The sequence below is a fragment of the Sebastes umbrosus genome, chromosome 2 (assembly GCF_015220745.1).
Source record: "Sebastes umbrosus isolate fSebUmb1 chromosome 2, fSebUmb1.pri, whole genome shotgun sequence".
Classification (NCBI taxonomy): domain Eukaryota; kingdom Metazoa; phylum Chordata; class Actinopteri; order Perciformes; family Sebastidae; genus Sebastes; species Sebastes umbrosus.
In genome coordinates this window covers 38,889,601-38,905,624 of record NC_051270.1, presented here as the reverse complement: position 1 = coordinate 38,905,624, position 16,024 = coordinate 38,889,601, and the positions used below count along the sequence as shown (strand labels likewise).

Here is a 16,024-nt window from a genome sequence, read left to right as displayed (position 1 = left end):
GCAACATTCACCACTCACTTCCCACGTATGTGCATGCACACTCTTCACACTGGCTTTGCTATTCTCCCACGACACTAGTTTCCCCCCCGATGTCGGTCACATTCCTGTCGGGCTTCACTAGATGTAACTTTGTTTTCTTTTTTGTACGACCGTGGAGTTTGTGTTGGAGTCTGAGTTGTGGTGATGGCTGGTTGTTTGATGGCGTTAGCGGACTCCATTTGTAACTGAACGTTAGCTACGGCTAAAGCACTCGCGAGTGAGCATGACATAACATCTGTTGGATTTTCCCAGAAAAACGGGCCGGGGTTCTTCAAATTAAAAGCAGTCTACAGGCTCATAGAGGAAACCCAAAAAGTTGCAGAAGGTCTCATTTTTACCTCCGCCAAGGCCAAAGGCCTAGGAAGGAGGTTATGTTTTCACCGACGTTGGTTTGTTGGTTTGTTGGTTGGTTTGTTTGTTGGTTGGTTTGATGTTTGGTTTGTTTGTTGGTTGGTTTGTTTGTTGGTTTGTTGGTTGGTTAGTTTGTTGGTTGGTTTGTTTGTCGGTTTGTTCATTTGGAGGATTACTCCAAAAGTCCGCAATGGATCATGATCCGGCTTCAGGAATTTTTTTAAACACCACAGGCCACCACAGGGGGGCAGCGACGTACATGAAACCTGCCTTGGTGGAGGTCCGCGCTCTCCGAGTGCACTTCTAGTTTAGTTTAGGTTACAACCTCTTCACACATTGGCAATAAAAAATGATTTATTCGTGTAAAAGGTTACATAGAATCCCTTCAATTTACTTACTTGCGCCTTACAGGACTAAACATTTAAAAAATAAGAGATACCAGTAATAGGAAAAACAATTAAATGAAAACTGTTTAGATTTGATATCATGAAAAAAATATTTCCACAAATGCTATTAAATGATAGCATTTATGTACCAACAGCATTTTCTCTCCCTCGTTTACCGGTGCTGTCTTTTGAGAGGCAGTGTTCATCCTTTCTCTGTTTACCACTACATCACCGGTTCAAACTATTTGTGTGAAATCCAATAACAAAACTCTTTTTTGTCTTTTTTCCTGTCCAATACTCTCCATCTATATAGCGCAACTTCAACTTTCTGGATCGCCAACCCCAATAACAACCTCATCAACTGTGCTGCTGCAGGCTCAGAGGTGAGTTTCTCACTCCGGCTTTTCACTTTCTCCCCCCCAACCCCCCTCCACCCCATCTCTCTCCAGGTGGAGGTCTGTCTCATTACCACGTTGCCAGGTCAGATTAATGGCTGTGTACTCCTATTAACTTCAGAATCAAGCAGACAACAGACACAGGCACCGCCACACTTTCACTATGATAGAGTGCCAATTATGATCGTACTTCTGGGATTTTACAAGGATACGTCGGGCGGAATGGAGTCTCATTTATCCTCGCCAGTGTAATAACTTCTCTCATTTGCATACCTGCGAAGAACAACACAAAAACAGACAGGCTGACATGCAGAGTGCCAAAGCCCAGGCTGTATTGTGTGTGTGTGTGTGTGTGTGTGTGTGTGTGCGTGTGTGTGTGTGTGTGTGCGTGTGTGTGTGTGTGTGTGTGTGTGTGTGTGTGTGTGCTTGTGTGTGTGAGTGTGTGCGAGCTTGAACAAAAATACCTCTACATGAAACTACACATTTGCACATTTGGTTTCCGGGTGTTGCTCTACATTTATAGGAATTAAAGAACCGAAGTCTTGACAGGCTGTTTTTTATATGTTTTGTGTCTGATCCCTCAGCAAACAGGTTTCTGGTTCATCTTCCACCATGTGCCCACCGGCCCGTCAGAGGGGCTGTACTCACCCGGACACACTGAACACATACCTATGGGCCAGTTCACCAACAACAGAGCCCATTCCAACTACAGGGTGAGTTTGAGGACTGGGGGGTGGGAGGGGGGGTTCTGTAAGAACCATGTACTTACCATAAAATATAGGTTAAAATACCCTTTACATCAGTAGGTTGGTTGTTACACTTTCATTCAGAACGATGCCCCGGCGGTGTCCGGAGTCTTTTTATACAGGGTTAGCTACACCCATATAGATAGTGCCTACACACTTACTTTAAAAACAAAATCAAAGATGTAATAGCTCAAGAGACGGTGGCCTTCAGGTAACGTAAAAACGTGAAAGTCTCTCTCTAAAGCCGGTGTTTGGTTTGTCCGTTCTGGGCTCCTGTTGAAACATGGCAGAAACAGGGAAGTTCAGGAAGACTCCTGAACGGCCGGACCGGCCAAAATCAAACAACAACACGGAGGCTCCGTAGTCCGAACAAAGACGGCAAACCTTACTACTCCTTTCAACCTTCACAGAGGCAGCGCAGACCAGATCCACTCCTTCCTTTCTTAGCTTTCACAATAAAAGCCCTAGACATATAATATTCACGAGTAGTTCACATTTTCGTGTCGTTTATTTGTCATGCCCCTGGTGGGTAAAGGCCTTAAGACTAAGGATTGTGGAGAGTAGGGGTTAATGAGAAGACAGGGGAGACATGTAACATAGAAGAGAAGGGGGAACATTAAACATACGACAGGAAGTGAGAACGAGAAACATGTAGACGTGATTACTACGTTGTTGACTGGCGAGCAAAACATGGTGGTTTGAGGTGCATTGGAGATGTGGGTGTTTATATTTATATGTGTCTTGTGACGGGTTGTACAGTTGCTTTAGAATAACCAAGGTGTCAGCTCGTTGTCGTGGATGAGTTGTCCATCAACACACAGCTTGTCAACCGAGATGACAGCTTTCCTGTTTTTTCGAGAAACTGTTTTCTTATCGGGAAAAGAGTTTTAGGTCTCTCCAGAAGGCCGTAAGAATAAGAATAATTGTCCCAGGGTTCCTGACATGACCCCAATGACTTTTTCCATGACTTTCCATAACTAGAAGTTGGTATTGTTTTTCAAAGGTGTTACCAGGGCTGAAAACCAGCAGCTAACGCAGCACGCTGATACGTTTGGAACTCATTATGTCCAGTTTTTGTTTTAAAGGAACCTGTACTTTACCAGTACTCATTTTGAATATTAAAAACACAACATCTCTTAGAGCTAAGGGGGAGAGAAAGGTGTCGGAGGTGACCTGCTTAGTAACAAAGAGAGGACAAGGAACAGGTGAATAGTGAGAATAACAAAATCGAGGACAGACAACAGAAACGGAAGAAAGTGAGCCAAAGGAGAGGGGATGAGATGGAGAGGACAGGACAGAGTTTTGGAGGCGCCTGCGGCATCAAGCGCAGCACAGCACAGCACAGCACAGCACAGCACAGCACCGCTGGAGCAGAGAGAGATTTATGAGGCGCTGCTGGAGAGGAAGTGTTGTTGTTATCACCCTCCTTTTCTCTGCGCCCCAACTGTGAGTTCTTTTCCCTAGCATCTCACTCTATCCTTCCCTTCTTCACTTTTAATTTGGATCATCCTAATGGGAGCATAACTCATGTCAGGCTGCCACCCCGGGATGTTTGTGAGGAGGAGAGAAGGTTGTGTCAGGGCTGCAGGTTTGGCCGTTCGCAGCAGCAACACAGTGGCTGTGTTTGTTTTGAAGCAGCAAACTGGCTGAGGATGTTTTCATCGTTTGTGCTATTTGTATTTTTTTGTCAGGAAAAGTTACAGTATTGTGCTTTAAGAGCTCTGAAACAAGTACAAGTTTTATGCTTGATTTCAAGTCAGTGATGTATCCCAGTTACCTCTACATGGGGTGTGTCACTCTACCTTCAATTTCTATTAACCCTTTTGCATCCCTTTAAAAAAAAAAAAAGAACTGCCATAAAATGATATATTAGGGCTGTAAATCGATTAAAATATTTAATCGTGATTAATTGCAAATTAATCACACATTTTTTAGCCATTCAAAATGTACCTTGAAGGGAGATTTTTGAAGTATTTAATACTCCTATCAACATAGGAGTGGGCAAATATCCTGCTTTATGCAAATGTATGTATATATTTATTATTACAATCAATTAACAACACAAAACAATGACAGATATTGTCCAGAAACCTCACAGGTACTGCATTTATCATAAAAAATATGCTCAAATCATAACATGGCAAACTGCAGCCCAACAGGCAACAACAGCTGTCAGTGTGTCAGTGTGCTGACTTGACTATGACTTGCCCCAAACTGCATGTGATTATCATAAAGTGGGCATGTCTGTAAAGGGGAGACTTGTGGGTACCCATAGAACCCATTTTCTTCGCCAAAATGTTGTGTAAGTTTAGAGCGTTATTTAAAAGGGCTGTTTGTAAGAATCAGAAATGTCTTGTTAACAGCAACACCTGTGGCCGTTAAGTCAACGAAAGTCAGCGTCCTGTTGCTCGCGCTTGTGCTCGCTCTACATAGACATGAACGAGCATCGCTCAAAACAGTGAGGCGACACACGTCAGCTAAAAGCACAATATCACTCTATATTTCAGCTGCTTGGCAGTAATGTTAGCTGACCAGACAAAGGTCTCTCCATGAATCACTGCTGATCCTAGTGTTGGCTTTTCCTGCCTCAGCCTCCCGACCGCGGCCGGAGGGAACAGGGGAGACACCGGAGTTTTGGTCGGAGAGGATAACGTTTCTCTCTGCGGAGCCCCATCACTTCACAAGACACGGGAAACCTCTGTTGGTCTGGAGGAGCTGCAGCATTTATTTCTGCACAAACATCCACTGTACATTCACTAGATATTCTCAGAGCTAAACTAACTCTTCTGCAGTGTGAAGTGTGCGCGCAGGCACGTGAGAGTGGAGCGAAAGAGCGAGAACGAGCGCGGTGTGTGAGTGAAGGCAGGCAGAGGAGCAGAGTACAGCAGAGACTCCGGTCCTGGAGACCAAAGCTACGGTCTCCCCCGCGTCCTCCGACCGCGGCCAACACTGTTTAACAGACGGGCTTCACTAGATACAACCAAGAGGTTTTGGTGCTTCCGTGTAGTTTGTGTTGGAGTCTGAGTCTGAACAGCGTAGCCTCACAGGAGCGAGCATGGGACACCGACCTGCAATGATTTATTTGTATAAGAAATTACAAACAGTCCCTTCAACAGCCTAAAATTATAATATTTTAATTAATTGACAGCCCTTCTACTTACATTTTAGAACCAGAGCAAAAAGCGAACAGAACAGGTTAAGTCAACAGCTTCATTAAATCTACCACAAATGCACTCTTCACATGAAGGGAGGAAATAACATTTAAATAATTGTTTCAGCTCAAATAAAAGATCAGTTGTTGAGAAAAAAATTATAATAACAAGAGTGTAATTTGGGTTGGAAGCCTGTAGAGTGAATATTAATTTTGCATTTATAATGGAGACTTTGTTGCAGCCCAATAGAAACTATTAACCTGGGTACATCAACCTCCTTCATAAGGACAACTTCTTTCTTTTCTGTCTTATTCCACTTGATCATGTAGTTGATCTTCTTTCTGTTGCAGGCTGGAATGATCCTTGATAACGGAGTAAAGACCACCCAGGCCAACGCCAAGGACAAGAGACCCTTCCTGTCCATGATTGGAGCCAGGTCAGACTCACTCACCCTGTTTGACACGCTGAGCTCACAGCCAGTTTAATTCAGCATGATGGGTTTGCAGTCTGTTATGTTTCCTGTTGATGTTTTGTAACCGACAGATGTTGGTATTTGGTATAGAACCATAGCAGGGAGCGGCACTTGAAATCCTACCCGGGTAGAAGTGAGATTACTTGTATTGAAATCAACTCAACTCTGTAAAAAGTTAGTCCCATGTGTGATCGGACCAATGTGTCACCCTGACCTCATCATTTCAATATGAATCCACCCTACACTCCACTCCCTCTTCACTTCAATGATGCTCTTGTGAGTGTTGAAATGTTGTCTTCCTCGGAAAGCTTTCTCACGGAGCGCCTCGCCTGTTAAAAAGGTCAGAAGCAGCTTGTAATGGAAAGGGATCCTGACTGGACAGCAACAGCACCACTCTGAGCTGCTCTGTGATTCTGTCCAGCAGAGTCTGCCTTTCTAGTGCTGGATTCAAATAGCATACTCATGCCAGGTCCAGAAGGGGTCAAATCAGAGCAAGGCCAGTTTATTTGTGCAACACATTTCAGCAACAAGGCAATTCAAAGCACTTTACATAAAACATGAAACATTGAAAGACAGGGTGCAAAAGAAACATATTTTGTTTTTTGTTTCAATATTGAAAGAAAGCGCATAAAAGTGTGTACCAAACATTCAGATTTAACAATCCCCCCTCCGGATAGAAAGTATGGGAGTGAAAGTTGAGTAAATAATAATGGCAGAAATTGCATACGGATGAATAGTGACTTACATACACACACATATTTGTATACATACATACATACATACATACAAAGACACACCTACATACACAACCATACTCAAACAGAAAGATGTTAATGATAATTAAATAAATAAATAATAATAATAATACCAGAAATAATAAAAATAATAGATAAATAAATTAAAAACAGATAAATAAATTAGTAGATTAAAATATTTAATTGATAATGACTGATTTAATGATTTAATAATTAAAGCTGAAGTGGTGAGATTGGAGTTAATATGATTAAAAAATATATATTTTTATAATATATATATCATATATCGTGACAGTTGTACATAAAACAGGTAACCTGAAAAACAAATCATGTTCCTCTGTGTCCTCCGGTGCTCCTAATGGCATCTGCTAGATTTTACAGACCAGAGGAAAACAAGCAGTAAGAGCTGATCTGAGGTCTGCTGTCCATCTGATGTCTATGAGAGCCGGCTGTCAATCACTCTGAACTCCGACCAAACAGTCAAATGTTTTCAGAATCATCTTGCAGTGCACGGTTTAGCCGTAAAATGAGAAAGTTTGTGTCACATGACCGGAGCACAGCCAATAGGAACGCTCTCTCTGAAATGACCTGTGATTGGTCAAAGTCTCCCGTCACAGGCTAGATTTTTTAAAGCCTGAAAACAGGGCTGACACATAGAGACAGACAACCATTCACGCTCACATTCACACTTACGGGACATTTAGAGTCAACAATGAACCTAACCTAGCATGTCTTTGGACTGTGGGAGGAAACCTGAGCACCCGGAGAACACCCACGCTAACACGGGGAGAACATGCAAACTCGATACAGGAGGGCCCCAAGCCGGGTTTGAACCTGCGACCCCTCTTGCTGTGAAGCGGCAGTGCTAACCACTGCACCGCCGTGCCGCCCCCATTTATACATATTAACAATATCAATAAGCCTGAAGCACAGATATCATCTAAGTGGATAAATAGTTTAGAAAGCCAAACAGAAATGATATCAGGTCAGTAGGCAGACATTGCACCCAGGACGTCGTAGCACCATTAAAAGGTCATAGCGGGCCGGTGGCGGACGGCCAACTGTGCATACATATGTGTAAGCTCAGAATGTGTTATTACGGTGCAATTTGGCCAGCGGGCAACCTGTCAATATAGCTAATTAGCGGTTGCCAGTTGGAGTAGAGAGCCTCTCATAGTGAACTTAATGTGTTCCAGTTTCAGGAGAGATGAGACTTCACATAGCCAGGATTTAAATGAGAGGGGAAAGGGGGACTTCCATAGTAGGGAGATGAAAGCATTCATGTTTTTCTTTTGGGATATTAGTTGAGATGTTGTCTTCAAGAAACACATTATTAAAGATAAAATAAGATAGAATATACAGAATTCATAACACAAGATGGAAAATAAAAACCCACTGACTAATAATGACATTAAAATCTGTCTACTCTGTTCTTTTTTAAGACGAAAAAAAAGCTAAGCAGTGCCCTAAAGCAATAGCCTTTACACTGTTGTTCACGGTGGGAGTTTTACAGTTTGATCTAATCAAACACTGAGCACATTTGGACTAAGTGGATTCATGTTCCACCACAAATACGAAGTGTTTCATATGTAAATCTGCCTAAATGTCATAGTTGTTTGCTAAAATCTTGTTAACAACTCAAAGAAGAAACATATAATTATGTAAGAAGTTAGAATTTCTTGCACAATGTTTCACGTCAGCTATGCAAGTCATCTTTCCACACATCTGAGAATTAAACCACAATGAGGATGTTTGGACACACTATGGAACATAAGCATAAGTACTAAAAGAAATACTGGTGCATTTCAGGTCATGTGGAACACAACATTCGATCGTATGTTTGGCGTCACTGTGTTTGACGACAGTGTTGGATGAATCCTCTCAGCCCAGTTTGTTTGGTGCTCTAAACAGATACACCACCGAGGACATTCCGCTTGTCATGAAGACACATTTTAGGCTTTTCGTTTGTCATTTGGGCTTAAAATAAGTACGTAACCTAAGTACAATACGTACTCTGGGTATGGTCTCCTGGTTGAAAGTCCTGTGTTTGTTGGACTTCTCCACCTCTCCTCCCTCCTACCATAAGCACTCTCACTTTCTCACTCTCACCAGCTCTGAGCGTCGCGTATTTACATGGAGGCGTTTACATTGCAGTCAGTACAGACTGCATGGCGTACTCCTGGCATGGCAAAAGCAAGAGCAGCGTTCTTACTGCACGCTAAATGCCTTGTGAGTTACGTGTCATTTGTGCCTCTTTTCGTGCAACCGAGCTGACTCTTCTACTGTTGTTTCAAATTGAGCTCTATAGAACCTGTATTTTTTAAAGCCAACAGTAACCACAGGTGTCATTAAATCAACCAGGACTGAAATCTGAAGGATTATAACTTCAAGCGAGAGTAAACTTATCTATAGGCGTAAAACTAGCATGAAAAAGTTACTGAATTACCAACCCAGTTGACTTTTCCTCGGGGTGTCGTGGGGCGTCCCAGATGTGGCGTCGGTTGTCGTGTACTATGACACACTACACGAGATAAGAGGATCGATTTTCGCACACGACACTCATTTATCGTTCCCGATCCCCTACGACGGCCATGTCGGGCTATAGTCGGGCTGATATTGTGTAGTCTGAACCGGGCATAAGGGGTTGGACATACAGCACATACATATACAATGCATTTAAATACAATTAAATTACAAGTAAACACTGTCTTTCTGCCCTCTGTATGTCTGTGGTGTTGGGGGTTGCTGTTGAATTGTTTAGGTATGGCCCCCACCAGGATGCGGATCCCTTCAAACCCAGAGTCCCTGCTCTGATCCACCATTTGGTAGCCTATAAGAACCAGGAGCACGGAGCCTGGCTGAGAGGAGGGGATGTCTGGCTGGATGACTGCCAGTGAGTACACCTATACCACATAGCGTGCATGCATTGATAAGGGGATATTGATATGGATCCATTAATTGAGTGAATATACATTAGTCTGAGCGAAGTCGATCAACTTTCAGTGAAACCGAATGTCGTTTAAAATGATGAGTCTCAGATAGCATGGGTCGTGTTTTTTTTTGCACATTTCACGACAGAGATGAAAGTGAGAAATTCATCCTTATCTAATAATAACTATCTCATTCATACTCCATGTGTGTGTGTGTGTGTGTGTGTGTGTGTGTGTGTGTGTTCCCTAGAGACCTCAGACTGTCGCTGTGCTCACAGTGATAATATTCTCTCTTTCTTGTTTAGATTTGCTGATAATGGCATTGGCCTCACTCTGGCGAGGTAAGATCCCCCCCCCTACTGTTCATATCTCTATGGATAGAAATAATGGGCTTCTGTTTGTATTTACAAGTGGCGATGCAGGATCTTCTCTCTCCCTCTCTCTCTCTGTCTCTCTCTCTCTCTCTCTCTCTCTCTCTCTCTCTCTGTCTGTCTGTAAGAGTAATTGGAAAACACCTTATAAGGAGTCTGTTTAGGATGCGCTGGGAAACGGAGCGCTTTGATGCAGCGTGAAAAGTAATTTAGGGGTGCGATGGTCACAGAGGTGGGAATTGGTGAGAAGTTTTCAACTGACTTTACAAAGCAGGGGGGCCTCCGGCTGCATACGGTACCTCCACACTAAATAGGTCTGCGTGAAGGTGTGAACGCATTTTTTTTTTCTCTTCATTTCTCTCCATCCAGATGTGTTTTTGTCTCCAGAGTGTATGAATCTTGAAAAATCCGTCTTCAGTGGGTCAACAGAGTTTTAGGCAAAATGAAGACGTAAGGCAGGCCAGTGAGGGTCGGGGGCTGTGTGCCCGTAAAGCTAAAAAAAGATGACCTTTGGTCGCCTCTTTATCTGTGATCGATCATTTTAAATGTCACCATAGACAAACACATTTTGGTCAGGTCAGATGGCGGTCTGTCACCTTTCTTACCAGATGTTATCGGTGATGCACAGTTTTGTTGTTTACCAACAGAAAAGAGGACAAAGAAAGAACGATTGAACCGTTTTTATGTTGTGCAGATGTTTCACTGGATACATAAGCTGGGTTTCCACCAAAAGTTCCCGGGACTTTTTAGTCCCTAGAACTACTTTTCAAGGAACTAAATCAGCCCACTGTTGTCTGTGTTTTCACCACAGTCTAAAGACCTTGTAAATTAGGCAAATGAGTCCGCTAACGTATGAAAGAGCAGCCTGAAGTTCAGTGTGTCCGCCTGTTTACTCTAAAAAAAACAATTTTGTCTCACAGCGATGACATCTACTGCTGCATATATTTACTGATGCACGTCGGATGTAATGAATGAAATGCAGCAGAGGGAAATGAAACTAAGAGCGTCTGTCTGCACAGTAAATCATCTGTTGAGGGTTTGATGGATTGATGCTTTAGGACGTTAACGTCGGGAAACAATCAGAAAATAATTTTTCCATCTCTCATTCCCAGCACCACTCTCTCTCTCTCTCTCTCTTCTACCGCTCACCCTCTCGCTTAGGCGATCTCTCTCTCTTTTTTCTCTCTTTTTTTTCTCTTTTTTTAAATGAGTCGGGAGGCCGACACCAGAGCCTAACTTTACTTTTAATGTTATAAAACAAAGAGAAATGCTCTCCCTTCGTCCTAAAATTGTCCTAAATTGATACTCGAGTACTTCCGTTTTATGCATGAAGTGGTACAGTTAAAGCAGCGCTGTGTGTGTGTGTGTTTCACACGGTCATCCCTGAAAGTTCTGCTACTTTCATAAAGTACTACCCCCCCCCACCCCCGACCAGGGCCTTATTGGGGGGTAAAAAGGCCCCAAAAATGTCCCAGGATCTTTATTTAGACCCTGGTTCGTGTGGTCCAAACGAAATTTCGAGTTCCTCAAAAGGTTCCTGGTTCCGGGGGAAAGTTCCTGCAGTGGAAACGGGGCTATACACAAAAACGGCTTTAGTTACTACAGTACCTGTCAAATTCTGGAGGTACAAGATGTGCATAGGCAGTTATGAATGTTATATTCCATTTCTGCTAATGGATCCCTTAAATCATACACACTGTTCCTCTAAGTGGACCTATTATGCTTTTTTTCCCTTTCCTTTGGTGTGTTATTTAGTTTTTTGTGCATGTTACAAAGTTACAAAGTCCACACCAAAGGGAGTTACTCTCCCCCACCCAAACACTGCTCCTGAACTGCCTGAAACGCCTCGCTTGAAGACCTGCCTTTTCTTTAGTAACGTGGTGATGTCACCAAGTAACACACTGGGGCAGGAGCTCAAACAGAGCGTTTCAGACAGAGGGTGAAATGACGTGCTGCAGCACAGCCAGTATGAGAAAAACAAAGCGTTTTTTGAACATTACAGCATGTAAACACCCAACACCCATGTAGAAACCCAAAATACAAGTATGAACCTGAAAATAAGCACAACAGGTAAATCAACTAAACTGCAGTGGAACTGGATGGTCGATGGACTTCTATAAGTTGTGCCCCACACCGTTGATTGAGGAACACTGCAGAATGTAATGTACTGTAATGCGGTACGTTCATTATTCAAAATGGTTTCAGCTTTCAGGTTTCTCATTTTCCAGTTCAGCAACTATATCGCTAACAGCTGAGGAGAGAATTTAGAAACACCACTGGAACCATATACACTGTGATTTATCATTCATAGTCTACTTCCACTTTTGATTATCACAAAAAGGACTTTTTTTATCAGTCTACTTTTAATACCAACATCATATTGTAGAAGATTGTGCCCCTGCAGTAATAACCCCTTACACTCTACTGCAGTGTCCATGATCTTTTTTTCTGTGACTTATAGCCTCATATCATGAGCACTTCACAGGTAGGTCCGTGTATCTTTTGGTCATTCAATTTTCCTTTCACAAACGGGTATTATAAAACAAATGATTAGTGGTTATTTGATTTTCATTTTAAAATACAAAAATTTTAATTGAAATACAAGGCGTTTTTCTTTAACAGGGTCAAAAAGGGAAGAACTAAACTTAAATCATGGCATGTCTTTTCCTCTGAGAAACACTCTTATTGTTTAAAAAAACTACATACTGATCCGTGTCCATCACCTTCAGTTACACAGCAGCACCGTGCGTCTTTTCTCTCACACACAGCACCGTCCTCATACGCACTCTTACGCAACTTCCGGTCGCAGAATATGAAAAAACGGGTGTATTTTCGTTTCTGTCTTCTAGTGATTTTATTTTTTGTTTTTAAAAATAGAAAATGAAAATCAGCCCGTTTTTTTAAGTTTAGTTCATCCCTTTTTGACCCTGATAAAGAAAAACGCCTTGTATTTCAATTTAAATTTTTGTATTTTAAAATGAAAATCAAATAACCACTCATTTTTTGTTTTTTAATATCGGTTTGTTAAAGGAAAATCGAATGACCAAAAGATACACTGACCCGGGTATCTCACCTGACCTCCATCTGCAGTTGCTGGACTTGTGCTGCAGCTTTAGTTCACTCATGGTTACTATGAACTGACCTCAGATAATCAGTGATTCTCTGTCTGGAGTCAGAGGGCAACAGTGACATTAATCTTAATAATTGAGGTTGACACTTCATAAGCTCATAAACGGTGAAAAGTCTGAACTTGGAATTAAAGAAAAATCTGGTAGTAATGTTAAAATGATTGTAAACTGTAATGATATATGTTTGTATTTATTTTGTATTGTCGGTCCCTATAAACTGTGACAGGACTTTAACAGCTCATTAACACTGCTTTTTATTACTTCTCTATCTTTGTTCTGCTTGCTGTGAAACACTTATGTGGTGTAATTATTCACATCACTGAATGATAGAGATGACACAGAAATTACATACAGATCCACAACCCACCTGTAATTTGTGTATTAAGTGATTAATATTTACTCGGCCTCAGATGTTAGAGCTTCATTTACTCAACAAAAAACACGTTTTAATCCCCTGAATGATGTCCTGATCCATGATGTTTGAATAATTAATGACATTCTCACTCAGCGATTAATGAAATAATGTTACAGTACTGATGCTACTACTACTTTATCAATCCTACCATCACTACACTTACTACTACTACTGCTGCTGCTGGCACATCCAGACTCTAACTGTTCCCATCTCTGTGTGCAGTGGAGGGACGTTTCCAGATGATGACGGCTCTCGCCAGCAGGTGAAGAACTCGCTGTTTGTGGGTGAAAGTGACAATCGCGGGACGCCTCTCCCCGACAACAGGATCTGGGGCCCCGGGGGTTCCGACCACACCGACAGAACCCTGCCACGCGGCATGTAAGTGTCAATTATAGCCTATTTTAGCTCGTTTGTTTTGGTTTCACAGACCACAAACTCTACTCTCATTAATTGAGTTTGCAGCCGCCGCACATCAGGCGGCTAAAAGCCCCGCCGGCTTAAATTGTCAGATGTTGTATTTTCAGCTTGTTGCACTAAAAAAATATCGTTAATGTAGGTTTTAAAACATGAAAGCCATTAAGGTTACATATAACAACCGATTGAAAAGCATTTAAATATGTCACATGCACATGCGCATAGTATTCTGGTTATGGTCAGGTTTTTGGAGTATCCTGCTAATGTTTTAGTCCACTTAAACATCACATCCTGGCTTTAGAGACCTTGTTCTTGACTATAGGAACCTAGATTTGCTAGCTGACATAGTCCAACAGAAACCTGGATACTGTTGCATTTAAAGGGACTGTTTGTAACCTACATTAGCGGGCTCAGTAGCTCAGTAGCTCAGTAGCGGGGCTCAGAAGCTCAGTAGCTCAGTAGCGGGCTCAGTAGCTCAGTTGCGGGCTCAGTAGCGGGGCTCAATAGCGCAGTAGCTCAGTAGTGGGTTCAGTAGCTCAGTAGCGGGGCTCAATAGCGCAGTAGCTCAGTAGTGGGCTCAGTAGCTCAGTAGCTCAGTAGCGGGGCTCAGTAGCTCAGTAGTGGGCTCAGTAGCTCAGTAGCGGGCTCAGTAGCGGGCTCAGTAGCGGGCTCAGTAGCTCAGTAGTGGGCTCAGTAGTAGTAAAAGTTGTATCTAGTGAAGCCCGTCTGTTAAACAGTGTTGGCCGCGGTCGGAGGACGCGGGGGAGACCGTAGCTTTGGTCTCCAGGGCCGGAGTCTCTGCTGTACTCTGCTCCTCTGCCTGTCTTCACTCACACACCGCGCTTGTTCTCGCTCTTTCGCTCCACTCTCACGTGCATGCGTGCACACTCCACACTGCAGAAGAGTTAGTTTAGCTTTGAGAATATCTAGTGAATGTTCAGTGGACGTTTGTGCAGAAATAACTGCTGCAGCTCCTCCAGACCAACAGAGGTTTCCCGTGTCTTGTGAAGTGACGGGGCTCCGCAGAGAGAAACGTTATCGTCTCCGACCAAAACTCCGGTGTCTCCCCTGTTCCCTCCGGCCGCGGTCGGGAGGCTGAGGCAGGAAAAGCCAACACTAGGATCAGCATTGATTCATGGAGAGACCTTCGTCTGGTCAGCTAACATTACTGCCAAGCAGCTGAAATATAGAGTGATATTGTGCTTTTAGCTGACGTGTGTCGCCTCACTTTTTTGAGCGATGCTCGTTCATGTCTATGTAGAGCGAGCACAAGCGCGAGCAACAGGACGCTGACTTTCGTTGACTTAACGGCCACAGGTGTCATTGTTAACAAGACATTCTGATTCTTACAAACAGTCCCTTTAAGAATATATGAATGGACAGGGGAGACAAAGGAATGGTTTGACGAGCTGTGGACATTTCTCTTGCATGAAAACTTGTTACCACTGTCAGTCCTTTATAACTGACATGGATTCAAACTGACCACAGCTGCTGCTGTTCTGCACGAAGGAGCAAAGCGAGAACATTCGACAGACACTTTTCAAGCCAGAGTATTTAATGCCCCCAAAGATAGATTGTAGTTGGAGCACCAGTTTGATAGAGACTGGCTATGTGTGAGAGCCAGACTTGGTATGCTAGAAATCAGTCCTGTCCCTGCCCACTTGGCAGAGTACAGAGGGAATGTCTCAACAGCAGCATTATCAGAGATTCCTTTATTGTGTGGGAAAAAAGAGAAGTCCGTGCTTCATCTTCAGCCTGACATTCTTTGATGCAACTAGCTGAACTTGGGCACACCATTGCGCAAGTGCTCCCACGCTGTGCAGTGCTGAACATTTGATGAAGGCCACTGGATAGAAATTTTCATCAGACTCCATGGCAGGGAGTCAGCAGTACACACACTTTCTTTTCCCCCAGTCCAAAAACACCAGAGTGTGAATTGTGGTAGTTGGTCTTTGGACCTTGAACATGTCAGACAGAATGGTCACGTTGTACATATGTGATAAATAGACACAGCCTTTTTCAGTTGGATTCTACTTCCTGTACATCCAGGCATGGCACCTGAATGGTTACAGTATAGTTCAAGTTGTTGTAATCAATACTTTTATGTTAACAATGAAGCAAGTAGTGAATTATCACCAACTCTGCTGTTTCCCTCAACTCAGGGGTCTGCGACCTGCAGCTGCGGAGCCCCATGCGGCTCTTTAGCTCCTCTCCAGTGGCTCCCTGGGGATTTTTGTGGCCTGCGGCCAACACTGTTTAACAGACGGGCTTCACTAGATAGAACTTTGCGGTTTTGGTGCTTCCTTTCTGAACAGCGTAGCCACACGCAAGCTCGCATGGGACACTGACCCGCAATGATTTATACGTGTAAGAAGTTACAAACAGTCCCTTTAACTATCTATTTACCATTTATAAATGATGGTTATTACAAAGTGTTTCCGACATATCGGACTCTTTAATGATGATGAGT

At 43.0% G+C, this 16,024-nt stretch overlaps 1 protein-coding gene across 4 annotated transcripts in view; it reads left to right on the top strand.

Annotated features, from left to right (window-relative positions):
• Nucleotides 1-16,024, top strand: part of LOC119478354 (cell migration-inducing and hyaluronan-binding protein-like) — a 207,291-nt gene that overhangs the window by 167,974 nt on the left and 23,293 nt on the right. For all 4 annotated transcript variants that reach the window (XM_037753061.1, XM_037753052.1, XM_037753078.1 and 1 more), the window contains exons 15-20: nucleotides 1,090-1,159; nucleotides 1,756-1,884; nucleotides 5,420-5,505; nucleotides 9,058-9,189; nucleotides 9,532-9,567; nucleotides 13,363-13,518. In XM_037753061.1, coding sequence (XP_037608989.1) covers nucleotides 1,090-1,159; nucleotides 1,756-1,884; nucleotides 5,420-5,505; nucleotides 9,058-9,189; nucleotides 9,532-9,567; nucleotides 13,363-13,518 — 609 coding nt within the window. The remainder of the gene's footprint in view (nucleotides 1-1,089; nucleotides 1,160-1,755; nucleotides 1,885-5,419; nucleotides 5,506-9,057; nucleotides 9,190-9,531; nucleotides 9,568-13,362; nucleotides 13,519-16,024) is intronic.